The sequence below is a fragment of the Eptesicus fuscus genome, chromosome 15, assembly GCF_027574615.1.
Source record: "Eptesicus fuscus isolate TK198812 chromosome 15, DD_ASM_mEF_20220401, whole genome shotgun sequence".
In the NCBI taxonomy this organism is placed as follows: Eukaryota; Metazoa; Chordata; class Mammalia; order Chiroptera; family Vespertilionidae; genus Eptesicus; species Eptesicus fuscus.
This window is the reverse complement of record NC_072487.1, coordinates 37650284-37666475: the sequence shown is the minus strand read 5'-3', so window position 1 is coordinate 37666475 and position 16192 is coordinate 37650284. Positions and strand designations below refer to the sequence as shown.

Genomic DNA, 16192 nt, shown 5'->3' with positions numbered 1-16192 from the left:
ACTGAGTAACGTGAATTAATATGTATAACTAGATCACTGCTGTAAGTTGGGGGCTAGTTTCCACAGATAATTTACCTTTAAGAGACTCGCTAACAAGGTCCATGCTTGCCATTCCAATGAGAAAAAAGTCTTTTGTTTGTACATATAAGACCCTGTGCCTCAGTGATTAAGGTTTCTACATAAAAGTTTTGAATGAAGCTGGTCTCCCTCCCAGGAGGGTAAGGCTATGCAACTCACACAGACTTTTGGCCTTTAAGTATATGGTCTCCCACCAGCAGAAGGAGAATTGCAAGATCAAGTGTTTCTTGTTTTAAGCGAATTTATTTTAAAAGGCTCATTTGTATGAGTTATCTCAGGTGATTAGCTCAAAATCACAATGAAAGAGACAAATGATACTACCTCTATTTTGTGCAAATGAGAACTAGAGGAGGAAAGTGATTAAAGAGTAGTAATGGGGGTGGGGCTGGGGGAATAAAATGATAGTTGGGTCCTTGTCATTAGACCTACTTATCCCACCACGATGTATGCATGCAGTCATAATAGTTTGCTCATTAGTTGTTTTTCTATGGAAATACGTTTACATATAAAAAACAAACAATTACTTGGACTAAGTCAAAGCACCTGCAATTGAACATAGATATTACAAAAATGTATTCAAATGGCATAATTTTTGTCTTGGCTTTCTGGGTAGTTGCCTCATCTTCGCCCCTCCCCCAAGTGTGCTTGAACACAGCTTTGTCACTAGTGTCTGGTTTCTTAAAGCTAAGCTCTCATTACCACCTATTTTTATTCTATGGGAAAACTGTTTTCTGACTTCTTGTCATAAATTTAAGGATTAACTTTATTTCCTATTTCCTGCACTTCTAAGCAAATTATGGTAGTAATAAATGCACAGAAATTAAAGGCTATGAACCAAAAGTAAAAGGCTGTGGAATCTTATTTTGAAGGCATTTCATTTCAAAAGCATGCCCTCTGCCGGAGTAGTGGTGGCATGACATCTGGAGAGAAAATTAGAAAGAACTGTGCAGTTCATTAACTGTGCAGTTGAATGTCCAATCTGACACCCAAGGGCTTTATTATCATGTAAAGACCAAAGAGCATAGGTCATGCTGCCTGTTCCAATTAACTTCAATCACATAGTCAGTCCAGAAAATTCAGTTCAGGAGTAACATAAGAACACACTACTGAGTTCTCTGTGCATGTAAAATTCCACCTTAGACCAAGGGATTTTGTTTCACAAATTATTTATGACAACACTTTAGAAGCAAATAAAAAAATCACCTCTTTAAAATAAAAATTTAGAAACAGGAAATGCAGTAGTGAATATATAGAAAAATTTCCTCTCTCTACCCTGCCTGGCAAACTCCTGTTTGTCTCTCAGGACCCAGCTCAAATATCATATTTTCTTTAAGCTTAGTCATATTCCCTAAAGAGGATTAGCCATTTTCTTTTCTTGGCAATTATGCAAGAAAAAGAAATAAAAGGCATCCAGGTTAGAAAGAAAGAAGTAAAACTATCACATTTTGTAGAAGACATGATCTTGCCTATAAAAAAAAATCTTAAGAAATAGATACATATAGAAAAAACAAAAAACAAACAAAAAAGAAATACATACACACAAAAAACTATTAAAACTAATCAACAAGTTCAGCAAGTTGCAAGATACAAGATCAATATGCAAAATGCAGTTGTATTGTTACTTATTAGCAATGAATGATCTGAAAATAAAGAAAATGATTACATTTACAATAGCACTAAGACAATAAAATGCACAGAAACAAATTTAACATGTTCATAGATTAGAATACTTAATATTACGATAGCAATACTTTCCAAATTAATCTATAGAGTCAATACAATCCTCATCAAAATCCTAGCTGCCTTTTCTACAGAAATTGACAAACTGATCTGAAAATTGATATGGAAATTCAAGGGACCAGAAAGAGCCCAAAAATCTTGCAAAAAAAGAACAATGTTGGAGGACTCAGACTTTGCGGTTTCAAAACCTACTACAAAACTACAATAATGAAGATAGTATGGTCCTAAAATAAGGGCAGACAAAAAGATCAGTGGAATAGGATTGAAAATCCAGTAATAAACCCTCACATTTCTTGTTAACTGATTTTTGACAAGGGTGCCAAGACTATTCAATGGAGAAAGGATAGTTTCTTCAACAAATGGTACTGGGGCAATCGAATATCCCCATGCAAAAGAACAAAGTTAGACCTACCTTATACCCTATACAAAAATTAACTCAAAATGGATCCTGGACTATATTAAAAGTGCTCAAACTATAAAACTTAGAAAACATAGAAGTAATTTTTTTTTACCTTGATTAGGCAATGGCTTCTTTGATATATAACACCAAAAGTACATATGATAATAGAAAAAAATAAATAGTACTTCATCAAGATTGATTTTTTTTTTTTTGTATTTTAAAGGACACCATTAAAAAAGAGTGAGAAAAGACATAGAAGTATAGAACAGACTGTCGAATTTCAGAGGGAAGGCAGGGGGAGGTGGGTGGGTGGGTGGGTAGAAAGAGATCAAACAAAGAACTTTTGTATGGATATATGCATAACCCATGGACACTGACAATGGGGTGGTGAAAGCTGGGGTAGGGGGTTGGAGTGGGCTAGAAGGGGTCAATGCAGGGAAAAGGGGGACACATGTAATACTTTCAACAATAAGATTTAAAAATGAAAAAGAGTGAGAAGACAACCCACAGAATGGGAGAAAATATTTGCAAATCATAAGGGACTTGTTTATAGAATATATAAATAACCCTTACAACTCAACAATAAAAAGATAACCAATTTTAAAATGGGCAAAATATTTCAATAGAAATTTCAGAGCTTGTTTTTTGTTTGTTTGTTTTCTCACAAATCCAGATGATGTTCTATTAAAGACATATTAAGCCAGGAGTTTAAATTTTGAAAACAAGTCTACCCACAGCCGTAGAGTTGGGCTTTTTACTGGTCAACAAGAAAATAGATTCAGGAATTCCTGAAAGTATGAAGCTTCACCCAAGGGAATGTGCGTGACTCAATGGGCTTTGAGTTTGGTTTCATTAAGGTTAGCAATTTTCAGCCATGAGCTTTCCTACCCACAGAGTTGACCTTGAAATTTTGTTGGGGACAAATTTTCCCACAAGACTTCAAGGGTAACTGTCCTGCTAACTGGGCTCTTGGCCAGCGTGGTCTCACCACTCTGCTTGAAGTGAATTTTGACCAGGAAGCAGAAATAATCAATCTTTCAATGGAAAATTTCTAAAGAAAGAATAGCCATTTCATGGTTCCCATTTGGGGAGGAAGCACTATAAAATATTCCTTGACTCAGCCAAGTCATGAAAATTCTTTTGATATCCTTCGTGTATAGAATATCCTATGAAGGATTTCTGAACATTAAGACTTTCAGTGCAAGCTCTCAGAAAATCCTGTTAACATATCCATGTCTGCCCTACTTACAAGCAAGATCGCATTAAATAGATGGGTGAAGCACTTTCCAACAGGCCCTGTGCAAGGGTTGTATTCACTGAGTTGACTTGAAAGCAGTTGTTTGAAGTGCAGAATGTATTTTCCCAGAGAAAATTCCTCAGGTGACCGCCTCGTCGTGGTTCGCAGGGGACTTTCCCAGTTTCAGCACTGATAGTCCTACATCCCAGAACACCCTTAGTCCCGGAAAGCCAACAGTCCTGGCAAACGGAGACAGCTGGTCACCCTACTTATTTCTGACAGCTATGCTTCCAGATTAGTTGATGGAAGCCCTTGGCATAGCTGAAACTTAGTCCTGATCATGGAGAAGTTCTGAATCATGGGTAAGATAAGATAAAGTGCTGTGATGTATTTGAGAATTCCGGGGCTGATGAAGGAAAAGCCAGGCCCATGAGATGGCAGTATCGCACAACGTGCTGACTGGGCTGCAGGAGAGACTACGTCCCTCCCAGCAGGAGACCTTCCAGAGGCAGCAGTGTGGGGCCTTCACCCAGAAGAGGAAGAGGGCCAGGGAGGCCTCAGGGGAAAGGAGAACTGGGGAGGGCGGTATGTGTCCAGGCCGTGTCATGCAGCAGCAAGGTAGGGAGTCCATGGGTCAGAGAGCTCCAAAGGGCAGCAGCAGTTTGGGGGCTTCCATAGCTACGGAGTTTATCTTCTGTATGGCCAGTAGTTGCATACAGTGTCATGAGGTATGCAAAGCAGGCAGGCTCTAGATTGCTAAGAAATCTGCTTATTTGGGCTATCTGTAAACCAATCGGATGTGTAGGAATTTGAGTTTGTGGTGCTGGTGGGCTTCAGGCTTTCCAAAAGCCTAAATATAGGGACCAATATGCAGACCTACCTCACCACTGGCCCATTTGTATAGCATATGCATCTGGCTTCCCATCCGTGGGTATCCGAACATATACCTGGGAGAACAGGGATGCTCCTCTGCTGCGGGCCTTCTGCCTCGCCCTTTCCCCATCCTGGTTCTTCCTTCTTCAAACACCAGTGAGGAGTGTCTCCTGTGACCTGGGGAGGAAGATCCAACATAAAGTGGAAGGAGAGGGTGGTGGTGAGGGAAATGGAGTTACTGGTGGATCGGGAGTGCTGAAGTAAAATAATAAGATGGGCTGGGACAGGAAGAAGGAACCAGGGCAGGGCATTGGATGTGAGGTACAGAAATGCTGTCCTAGGCATGAGAGGAACTGTAATGGGGCCTGTAAGTCAGACCCCGCCGGCACCGTAGAGATGAGCATTGTAAACTGTTTGTATCTTTATCCAGACTGTCTCCACATCCAAGACCCACCTTTTTAAAAAATCCTCACCTGAGGATATTTTTCCCATTGATTTTCAGACGGAGCGGGAGGGAGGTAGGAGGGGGGAGAGAGAGACAGAGAGAAACATCCATGTGAGAGAGACACATGGATGGATTGCCTCCTACACATGCCCTGGCCAGGGCCAGGGATTGAACCCGCAACCGAGGTACGTGCCATTGACCGGGAATGGAACCCACATCCCTTCTGTCTGAGGGCCAACGCTTTAACCACTGAGCACCACCGGCCAGGGCCAGCTCCCTGATGTATGTGCAGGAATACTTCACTCTGTGGTGTCGGTGGGATGTGGTTCCCCAGCGCTCACTAAGGAAACTCAGGATGAACTCTTTCTACTTCGTGCCCCTGAAGAGGTAGGGGCACATGACGCAGGGTGGCCCATCAGACGCACAGGAACCAAAACTGAAGGGCACTTACAGTCGCTCATCTTGATGGTGTTCCACAATGGCGATGGCCCGCCGTGGTCAGCATTCGGTGGGCAACTAGAAGCGTCAGCAGGGCCTTGAAGAGACCGTTTCTACAGCTCACGTTGGATGGGGCCAGATTTCTGAGCCTGATTCTCCAGCCTCTATGATGAGTGCTTAAACTAGTCCGGCTCAGTTTCTGTTATTTACAACAAAGAGTTCTGATCAATACAAATGTCATGGCCTCTTCTTGACCCAGAAGTTGTAAATTTCTACGTCACCAGGCCAACCCAGATCTCTCCTCAAAGTCTTAGGCAAATCAGGTAATTTTTTCCCCCATAAAGACAAATTCTTTCCAGGATTATCAATCCTCTAAATGTAATGAACAGTTTCCATCATAATAAGTAAATAGTATAGGTACCAAACTCTTCCTTTGATGGACAGAAATAAAAACATGACTTAGCAAATATAACAACATTTTTATTGACCTGCAGATACAGTCATTTTAGAAATGCAAAATAGTTGACATTGTTTTCAATTATTGTCAGAGCAAGATGCCTGCAAAATTCATATAATTAGATAGAGTGGCATTGTTAATGACGCTTCAGATAGGTGCAAATTTAGTCACACACTTTAAAAGTTGCAGAGACAAATCAATTTAATTTGTTTTATTCATTTTCTGGGTTTAGCATTAGGCCATACCCCAACTGAAAAAACCACCAGATGTGCTGTAATTTACATTTTCGCACACAGTATACTTTCTGAGCCTCATTCACATCATTATTTAGTATTGTGACCATGTCCATTGTTTCTTAGACAGGAGGGCATTAGTCACATTTATTATCAGCTGAATGGTTTGACTCTAAGGGCAAAAATAAATCACACTCAACCTGAACAATTAAATATCACACTTTTAAACTGTGGCCTATTTAAGTTGCAAAAGACACTTGGTCCTAGCTACCCTAACTGTCCCTCCTTTCCAGGGGAACACAATGTCAGAAACATTGGGAAGTGTCGCTCCACATTCTCTCTACTGCTAAATCAGTAGGTTGGGAGGATTATGTTCACATCTGATTAGCAGTGGGATATGGATAATTAGTGTGTGATCTCTAATGAATGGCTTATATGTGATCATAAAAATAAAACTCTGCAGACATGTGTCAGTTGCAAACCAAAGAGAAGCCCCCAAAGTTTGGGTCAGTTGGAGGCTCAAAGCATAGGGTATTCATTGCTGCCAACTAGCAGTTCAAACAATAAAAGAACATATAAAGTAAAATTCAGGAACCTCTCTGCCTGCCCTCCTTCCTCAAAGTAAGCCAGTGCTGTATATATTCAGTATGAGCTCTATTTGCTGTGGGAAGAAAGCACACGGGGAGAGGTGAGCCAGGCTGGAGAATGGGTCTCCAGCGTCTGGGACTCCCAGCCACACCACCAACGCCTGAGGGAAGAGCTAGAGAAAACACGTGGTGCCCAAATGTGGAGAAAGCTGTGTCCCACTGGCATCTAGCAATGCACCAAGGGCTGGAAAGTGGCGCTCCCAGAAGCTAGTGGAGAGGCCCTGGAACCCTTCCTCTAGGCATGTTTCTCCAGCGCCCTCTACTGATAAAGTTTAGCATTGAGCCAGACAGAGGAAGAATCTGTAATTAAAGGGCCAGGTTACATTTTCACAGATCAGACAACAAAGCGTGAATTTGAAGTTGACAGGCAATTACTTGATAACTGCCACAACACTGTACATATTTATCCATCTGTTCGAGTTATGTATTGGACTTGGAAAAACATCTCAAAGCAAAGTGGCTTAAAATAACCGCTAGGTGGTGCACTGGGTAAACATTCTCTCCATCTTGCTGGACTGCTTGCAATCTTACCTGGTACTCCAAAAATGGCAATTTTATATCTTGTACAAAAGGCCAGTTTTATTCACTTTGAAATAATTGTATGTATCCTAGAATTTTAATTACATGGAACTATGTTATATTTTAATTTAATTAATCATTTTCTAATGATCTATGTTGTCCCAGAATGAAATGAGCTGCTTAAAATAAGTTCCTCATCAATGGAGGTATGCAAGCAGAGGCTGGAAAATCACTCGGCAGGGACAAGCTGGGGACAGGATGACACTTTATCTCTAAGTGCTTTTACATGTATTTTCTGATTTTCTTACACAAGCAGAGTACATTTACTGGCTTAACCATCTCACTCTCCTAGTATGTCCTGGGACTCTGCCATCAGCGACTCCTCCCTAGTCCCTTTACTGAAGGGAAGTGAGAACCGTGAGCGGCGGGCCCTGGGGTCCAGGAGGATGCCAGGTTCAAGTGACAGGTGCCCCTATGTGTGTGGAGAATAGAGCCTCAGAGAAGACTTGGGGTTGAGGAAGCGGCCAAATGCCTGGTGAAATGATAGTTGTTTCTTTGTTTATCATTCATTCATTTAAGAACAAAACAACAGTCTATAACCTGTTTCTAAAGAATTCAGTCATCATAAGGGGAAAAGGCTGGAGAAGAGTTTAGTCTGGGCTCTTTGATGTGCAAGGGACAGAAAAAGTTGGCAGTAGCTTAAGCCAATACAGGATGTTGAGGGAGCCCACAGAGTGGCAGAGTGGCAGGAACTACAGCCGCCTTGGGATCCCCCGTCGGAGCGGGGAGCCACCCTGCCCAAGAGCTCTTCTGTCTGTCTCTAGTCTCTGGGGAGAAGCTGTGCAGTGTTTGCTAATGAGCGATCTGCCCCATGAACAGGTAAAGGACCCATGTTGCACAGGAGGCTCAGAGTTTAGGGACTCAGCCAGTGCCACATCTTCTCTCTTCAGCGTTCACACCTGTGATCACACCTGGTCCTTGTCATCACCAGGAAGGGCCTCTTTACCACACTCTACCTGTGCCCTTACCATGGTATCTATTCGTAATACAGATACATGGGCCCATGTCCAGACTTTGAATCAATGTACTGGGGACCCTGATGGTCACTAGACTAGTCCATCTCATCCTTCTCTTACCTTTTTCAGAGGTCAAGTTCTTTATGCTGAATGCTGTTCAGAATACACTTTTGAGAGTCTTTACATGCAAAGTAAATTCCTATTCTTCTTCTCAGCTTAGATGTCACTTCCTCTGAGAAATATCCACCGTTACCCTTTGCCCTCTGTTCTTCTCACTCACAATATGCCCAACATACCCCAGCTTTTTCCTTTGAGCCCCCTTATGTCTCTGCACATCTGTCCTGAACTTAATGTATTGATTTGTCTGCATAGTCCCCTCACCTACCATCCCAGACTGAGTTTCTCAAAGGACGAATGTTGTTGTTAACCCTCAAAGCTGGCCTGTGACTGATATCTCGTGTGCACTTAATAATCACTTGAATGAATATGGTTTAACATTTATCAACCTCATGATTAGTTAATGAAAATTACTTAATTGACTATGATTTATGCTTTCTGCATGTATGGATTTCTATCTTTTTTAAAAAGCAACTAATTTCAAGTATTCAATTTTACCAACACGTGAAAAGCATGAGAACAGCTGTGTACATTTCAGGGTAGCCTGATTGATTGAGGTTTCTGCCATGTTAAATGGTCCACAGCACCACAAATGACATTAAATGAAGCTTTTATATGCATTTAGGTTGATCTCTTCTTGTTTTACTCGGGTGGTAATTTTATACAGAACATGATTTTGTGCATGTTTCTACATAATGGGGTTTCTTCCTTCTGTAAGTTACCCTAAATAATCGCCAGGATGTGCAAGAGATTGCACAATTGTCCTGGACATTATATATATATATATATCACTGAGCTTAAAATAACAACTACCCCAAACAACCTAAATTCCATAGCTTCTCTTTTACACCCATACTACTTTACTCATGAAGACCATACCTGTTATCATAAATATAAGATTTCCTGGATGCATAGCATGCTGTTACATTGAGCCAAGACATGTTCATGATTCTGAAGGGTTTATTGTCGTTATATAAATTAATCCAGAATACATAATTTGCCAGGCCTGATTCCTCTTTCATTGTTCTGCCAGCAGGAAAGTTTTCATGAATTAAAGAAGTGCATTCACTGCTTTTTCTGAGCCTCTTAATTTATCCTTTGAAATAACAAAAGCCCCTCATGTCATTGTCTGTCTATGTGCTTCAGTCAAGGTTTTCAAAGTACTTTCCAAACACAAAGACATCCCTATCTTTGTTCCCAAACTCAGGTATGGATGGAATCAATTTTTTTCAGGAAGAAAAATCAAAACAAAACACCAAAGCTGTTTGAAGTCTTTCAAGTGCTCTGGGAAGCACATTTAGAAAAAACAAAACAAAACAAAACACAAGAGTAAAACTCTTCCTTGGGTTATTCATTTGGGGGCTGTAGCTTCATTTGACAGCAGTGAAAGGCAAGTCTGACTTGGAGAGACCGCCCAAGATTAAAAGGGCAGAAATTAATTTCACAGTGAAGCTACAAGTGTCAGATTTCAAGCAAGCGTATGAGAACTTCTTGTTATGCGACTAAAGAATAATCCTTCTAGGGCCTTTATTTCTCTTACATCAGATTTTACTGCTATCAATCTAATTTGCTGTAGGGCTGAAGATGGGGAAACGGATGTTTGCTTCATTTCCTATAGGGATGGGCAGAATCTAGGCAATCGAGGGGGGTCCAAGTGGCCTGAGAAAAACTCCATGCCATCTGTTTATATCTTATCACTTTTTACATTGAGGCCAAAATAATAATAATAATAATAATAATAATAATAATAATGAAAGTGTTGTTGTTGTTTTCTGAGTTACCACTGAAAATTTTCCCAACAAAGGTTTTGCTATAGAGAATCCTTTTATAGTGACCTTCCTTCCTACCCAAGATATAGACTCAACTAATATAGAAGCATGAAAAAATATGGAAGTATGACAAATTTAATGTAATTTTACCATGATGGTGTAGGCAGACTTGATGGTAAAAGCACATGAGTGTGAATTAGTGAAAAAAAATTAATTACACGTTAAAATAATGTTCTATCACATTAAAGAACAGAGAATTCTTCACTTATCCCATTTTAAAATATGATTTAAAAAAAACAAAACACAAAAAACCCTGCTCCTGTTGGTGACAACTACTTGTGAGTCCTGTGTCTTTAACTGAGTGGCTTCCCCAATGGAGCCTTAAAACACCCTACCAGTGTCCTTGTTTTATGTCTAAACTTTATTTAAATATTGGATTTGGTACCATGCAGTAATTTGCATGTATCTATTAATTACCTATTACAGAACTCACAGCACCCACAATGTGTAAATGAGGCACACATTTTGCAAGATTATGCACATAAAGATTCTCTTCTGGGTATTTTAACTAAGTTATTTTTTAGGAGGAAGAAAAAAAAAGGGTGCTTAGTAAGTGCTTAGAACATTGAGGGTGAATTTATAGACCAAATCTACTACTCTCTTATGCTTCATGTTATAAATTTAAAAAATGAACATAATAGTGCCCCCCAAAATCAGATTTAATCCTTGTAGGATAATTTTATGTACAGAGAGATCTGTAGCATCACGATTAAGGTTCTAAAAACTAGACAGATAAAAATACATTTAAAATTATTTTTGTTTCTGTTCAGCGTGTATTCGTTTAAACAATAACTGCTCTATGGTGAGCACTCACTTTGTCCCCGGTGCTATCTCGAGTTCTGGCTATGGATTCATTTATTTGGTCCTCATGACTCTAAGGCAGGCAGGCATGTCACGCCCAAATCACAGGATGGAGGCACGGAGACTGAGTGCATAAACTCAAGGACACTGGGAACTGCTTCCATGCAGGTTCAAGAAACCAAACATAATTAAACAATAAAAATAATTAAACAGATAAAATATCAAAGAATAGGACAGAACAGAATAAAAGAGTGCAGAAAATAGCCCAGGCCATCAGAGATAGGAAAATTGTTATTTTTGATATTTTTGTTTTGAATACACATGTATGTGTGAACTAATTCTTTTTTGTTGTTGTTGTTGTTAATCCTCATCCAAGGATATTTTTCCATTGATTTTTAGATAGAAGATAGAGTGGAAGGGAGGGAGGGATAGGAGAGAAAGAGAGAGAGATGTGAGAGAGACACATTGATTGGTTGCCTCCTGCACACATCCGGGCTAGGACCAGGGATCAAACCTGCAACCCAGCTACGTACCCTTGACCAGGAATCAAACCCGGGACCCTTTGGTAGATGGGCCGATGCTCTAATCACTGAGCAACACTGGCCAGGGCATGTGAACTAATTCTTGATGTTTAAAGCATTCTCGCTTTGGGTTTTGGCTTAAAATATATATAAAATATTAACTATGCTAAAATCAAAAGCAGTAGCATTATGATTCTAAAGGGATAAACATTAGACCTTAATTTTTAAAAGCTATCTACTAGTATAGTGATTATCGTAGGTTGGAAAACATATGTTAGCCCAAGGCTAAATATTCTGTTCTGGTTTTTAAAATTCATGTTAAAAGAAGAAAAACATTGTAAGATTAATCCCCTTCTATCAGATTGATAGAACTCACAACAACAAGAAAATAATGTAAACACAAAATCACATTTATTTTTTTCTAAAGCACGAAGGAGCTCACTCTGCACATAAACAATAAGCAAACCACACAAATTTTGAGAAAAATGTCCCCAAGAATACATACATATATATATTTATTCTTCAGAGCAGCGAGCAGGAGTTTGACAACAATGTGAAGTGGTTTTCAATAAAGAATGCTTTCTGACAGGCTTTTGGGGAGGAAATGGACAGGTAAATTCTGCCACATAACATCCGGTACTCAGTCTCTTGATCCCCAAGGACGGTGAAAGCCACCTTGGGATTTATATTTAGCTTCATCATTACTCTGTTCAACGTTTGCATTTCACTAAATCTGGACCAGAACTAACCCTCCGATGCTTGCACCCACACACTCAGGGCTGTGGGAGGAAAAGGGAGGAGATCCTGGGCATGAAAACACGCCTGGGGACCAATGCCAGGGTTTCCTAATATATATATATATATTCATTTGTGCACTCTTTCCAGGAGTTTCCTGTAGAGACACGAAGGTGTGTCAGGGTTCTAAGTCAGACCTAAAATGGCGAGGTCCATTGGAAACTGCAAATGTCTCTTGTAAGCCTTCAGAAAAAAGAAAAAATTCACAATAATGCACGCCACTTAGAACTTATGTTAAGACTTTGGACTTGACACATTTATTAGTCCCCCTTTTCACAACTCAGACCACGCTTATCAAACATGTGAACGTTTCTGGCATCATCATCAGCTTTAAAACGTGGACAACAATGAAACGATGTCCAAGAGGCTGCAGAAGCACCTGATGCTGCATCTCTTCCAGGTGTAAGAGACCCGATCCAACATGCCTTCCAGCTGGCCCTTAAGGCTTTCCATATGTCTGCTTCTGAGATGAAAAGAGTCAAAATAGGAAGAATTTGGGAAGGAGTGAAGATTCAAAATACGTTCCTGGACCTCACACCCATTGTTTCCTCTCTGACATCTCAGCTCTAGCTGCCAACAGGGATATGGAAGGCACACTTCACCATCAGCAAAGCACGCGAGTGTTTCCCTACCGCCTTCCTTCCTTAACTGTGCAGAATTCTCATGGGAGTAAAACGGAGAGTCAATGAGGTTTGAGGCTCATGGTATCAATTTAGAAAGACCTCCTGCTGCCATGAAGGGAGCTTGTCCCAAGGTATCCTCCTAGGTTCTCAAACCTTTGACAATTGAATCAGAGGAAAAGCTGGGAGAATAAATGAGGGAGCTGAGCCTCCTCGGCCTCAGTTCACGAAGACTAGAACAACCTCTCATGCCTTCTTCCACGTTTCACTCTCTTTTGAATATTAAATTCATCTTAGCTGATTAGCCTGCTTTTGTGTTCTAATTGCAAAAATATTCTTTTAAATGTATGGCAGTCAATCCTACTGGATATGTTTGGGCCTCTTAAAGTGTATTCCATTAAAAACACCACAAAACCAGAGGCAAAAGAGCGTAAGTGAAGTGAGGGGGCTGATTAGAAGTTTTAATTCTTTCCTGTCAGAAAGCAAAATATTCAAACACAAAGTAACAAGAATTGGCTGAGGATACTGACTTCCCACAGTCCAGGAGGTCAACCCACATTAGGCAAAGGCCACATTTCAAAGTGCAGAACATCTGGGCCCGTGTATGGCTAAGGCCCGAAGTCCTGCAAAAAGCATATGCACCATTCAGAACACGGCACTTGGAGGATAAAGCACATAAGTTCTAAGTGATGTAGGAAGATCAAAGCACGTGTAACATTTCAGTACATTCTATATTTATTAGACAAGATATTCAGGTCTTACCATACTATCAGGGCTAAACTTAACATTTGACAAAGTGGTTGTATATGGCCGTTCTTCCTGCTTCTGACACTACACTTGTTTATATTTACTGCATATGAACCCTAAACCTAAATGAAAACTGATGTTCAACCTCAAAATGTACACCCTTGAGGAAGGTAAAAGTATAGGATCTTGCAAAGGCTGGGGACAGCTGCTGCCTGTTCGTGAATCTTGAACAGCTCATCCAAAGTCTTAAGCCCACCCCTGTGGGTTAGACACCAGGTAATCGAGTTCCTGTGCTGGCACTACAGAGAAATGGGGAGAAGTCTGGTGGGCCATCTTTGACATGGCTCAGGAATTCTGGAAACACAGCTACTGAGACTAGAAGTTAGATTGACTGAGTTATTTAATATCCTAAAAAAAAAAAAAAAAAAAAAAATCAGACTAAATATTTGTAGTCAAGCATAATCAAATCTAAAAGTGCTTCCACAAAGGAAAAAAACAACAATAATAACTGGGCAAATTACTGCTGAATAACCATGATTATATGAGAATAAAAATTATATGCAAGAGGGAGAATTTTGTCCTTATTCTCTATATATGGAGTTATCTCTAGAGCATAAAGTTCTCTATTATAAGGTATTAATAAGTGCTATGAAATATTAAGAAAATCTACTCCTTTCCCTTGTTAGTTTATATTATTTGGAATTAAAGGAGAAAAACATAGTATTTAAATAGCATTCACATCAATACTTGTAAAGGATTTATCATAGTCATAATTTGTTTTTAATTTTAGGTTATGGGAAAATGCACTAATTAGTTAGGAGGCATAAAAATACTCTTTGCTTTGCTTAATCTTCCTAGGTGTCTGGTACAGATTAAGTCCTATTAATATAAACATTATGTGGGATGTCTACATATTTTTCATTATACTAAAATGCCAATGTCCTAAAATTCCTAGGAATTAAAAGTATAATAGGATAAAATTGGGAAAATAGAGTGCTTGTGATATACAAGGTTTAAAGATTTTTAATAATATTTTTAATAGGATTTGCCTTCATTTAAAAGTTCTAACAGATTGATCTGAGTATGAAATTGCCAGCGACTACGGCATAATCCTTGGGGAGACTAGGCCATTGCAATGAAACCCTTCCTTTCAGTATTGACAGCTCGTGAGTGCCCAGCACTTGTCCCAATTTATGAAGACTTCAGTCTACACAACAGCGGAGTATGGAATGTGTTTCTCTTCTAATGAAACTGAAGTAATAACAGCATCACACAGTTATACATTAAGGTAACTTAAGTACACAAAAATACAACTATTTATGCCACGTAGTTGTGTGAATACTATTCTTAAGAGACTTTAAATCTTTACTACCCAACTTCTGCCAAACACTTTTGAAGCACAGAACTATATTAAGAAAGCACGTGGCATTCAATTTCTGACAATTAATCCCCAAAGAGGGCAAAGCGCAACAATAACAAGTCTCTGAAACGCAAATTCCATTAAGTGAAAATTTCCAGAACACAAAGTCAACCTAAAAACACGTTTTAAATCTCAGTGAGTTCTCTTTTTAAATTAGTAAGCTCAGTATATAATTTTCAAGCAATCTGAAATGATTTTCCAATGTTTGTCTGTAGTCTAACTTTTTCTCCCTCATAAAAATATATTCACTAGTTCATTTTCCATATCCAATTTTCATATTTACTAGCTCAGAATATGGAACCTCACAGGAATATCTTTCCTCTTCACATTTCCAAATATTAGGTAGATTTTACTTAAATCTCATAATAAGAACACCACTAGTCATAACATTCTCTTATATTTAAGCTTAAAGTAAATCTGAACAGCTCAAAAGGGATACATTTTGAATCCTCCCAACCAGAGATTTAAGAATTAGTGCAACTTCCTTCGATTTGTCAAGTGAGCACTGTAAGTAAGCACACAAAGAGATAGTCATCCCAAGAACAAGGTACTATTTTTTGACGTTCTAACTCCGCCTGGGCATAAGGAGGTGCAGAACCACGCTATCCAGGAGAACTTGAGGAGACGCCGAGGGTCTTAGACTGAGCTTGAAAAGGGAACCACCTGCTTTCCGCCCACATAAACCTCCTCAATATTCCGGTCATCTCCTGAAAGAAAAAAATCATGGAACCGTTTTGTGTCAATTAGTATTTTAAAAAATGTATACAGAGTGTCCCCCCAAAGTGTACACTGAGTGGCCAGATTATTATGATCTCTGAATGCATAATAATCTGGCCATTATTTTATATATATATATATATATATATATATATATATATATATATATATATATATATATATATATTAGAGGCCTGGTGCATGAATTCGTGCATGGGTGGGGGCCGGCCAGCCTGATCAGGGGGAGGGGACATGGGCAGTTGGCTGGCCTGCCTGCTGGTCGAACTCCTGGTTGAGGGGACAATTTGCATATTAGCCTTTTATTATATAGGATATACACTGAGTGGCCAGATTATTATGCATTCAGAGATCATAATAATCTGGCCACTCAGTGTATACAACACTGGCACAGCTGAGAGCTCAATTGATGTTTCTTTCTTTTCAGATTTAACATAATTGTTCAAAGTGTATATACATTTTTGGGGATACCCTGTATATATTTTTTTATTGTTGAGAATATTAAAGATGTCCCCCATTTTCCC

The 16192-nt window shown here is 39.4% G+C and overlaps 1 protein-coding gene across 1 annotated transcript in view; it reads right to left on the bottom strand.

The window, feature by feature from the left end:
- Window positions 1-13964: 13964 nt before the first annotated feature.
- GDA (guanine deaminase) overlaps window positions 13965-16192 on the bottom strand; it is a 64512-nt gene continuing 62284 nt past the window's right edge. The window contains exon 14 of the mRNA XM_008142078.3: window positions 13965-15640. Within this exon, the coding sequence (XP_008140300.1) occupies window positions 15570-15640 (71 nt within the window). The 3' untranslated portion in view covers window positions 13965-15569. The remainder of the gene's footprint in view (window positions 15641-16192) is intronic.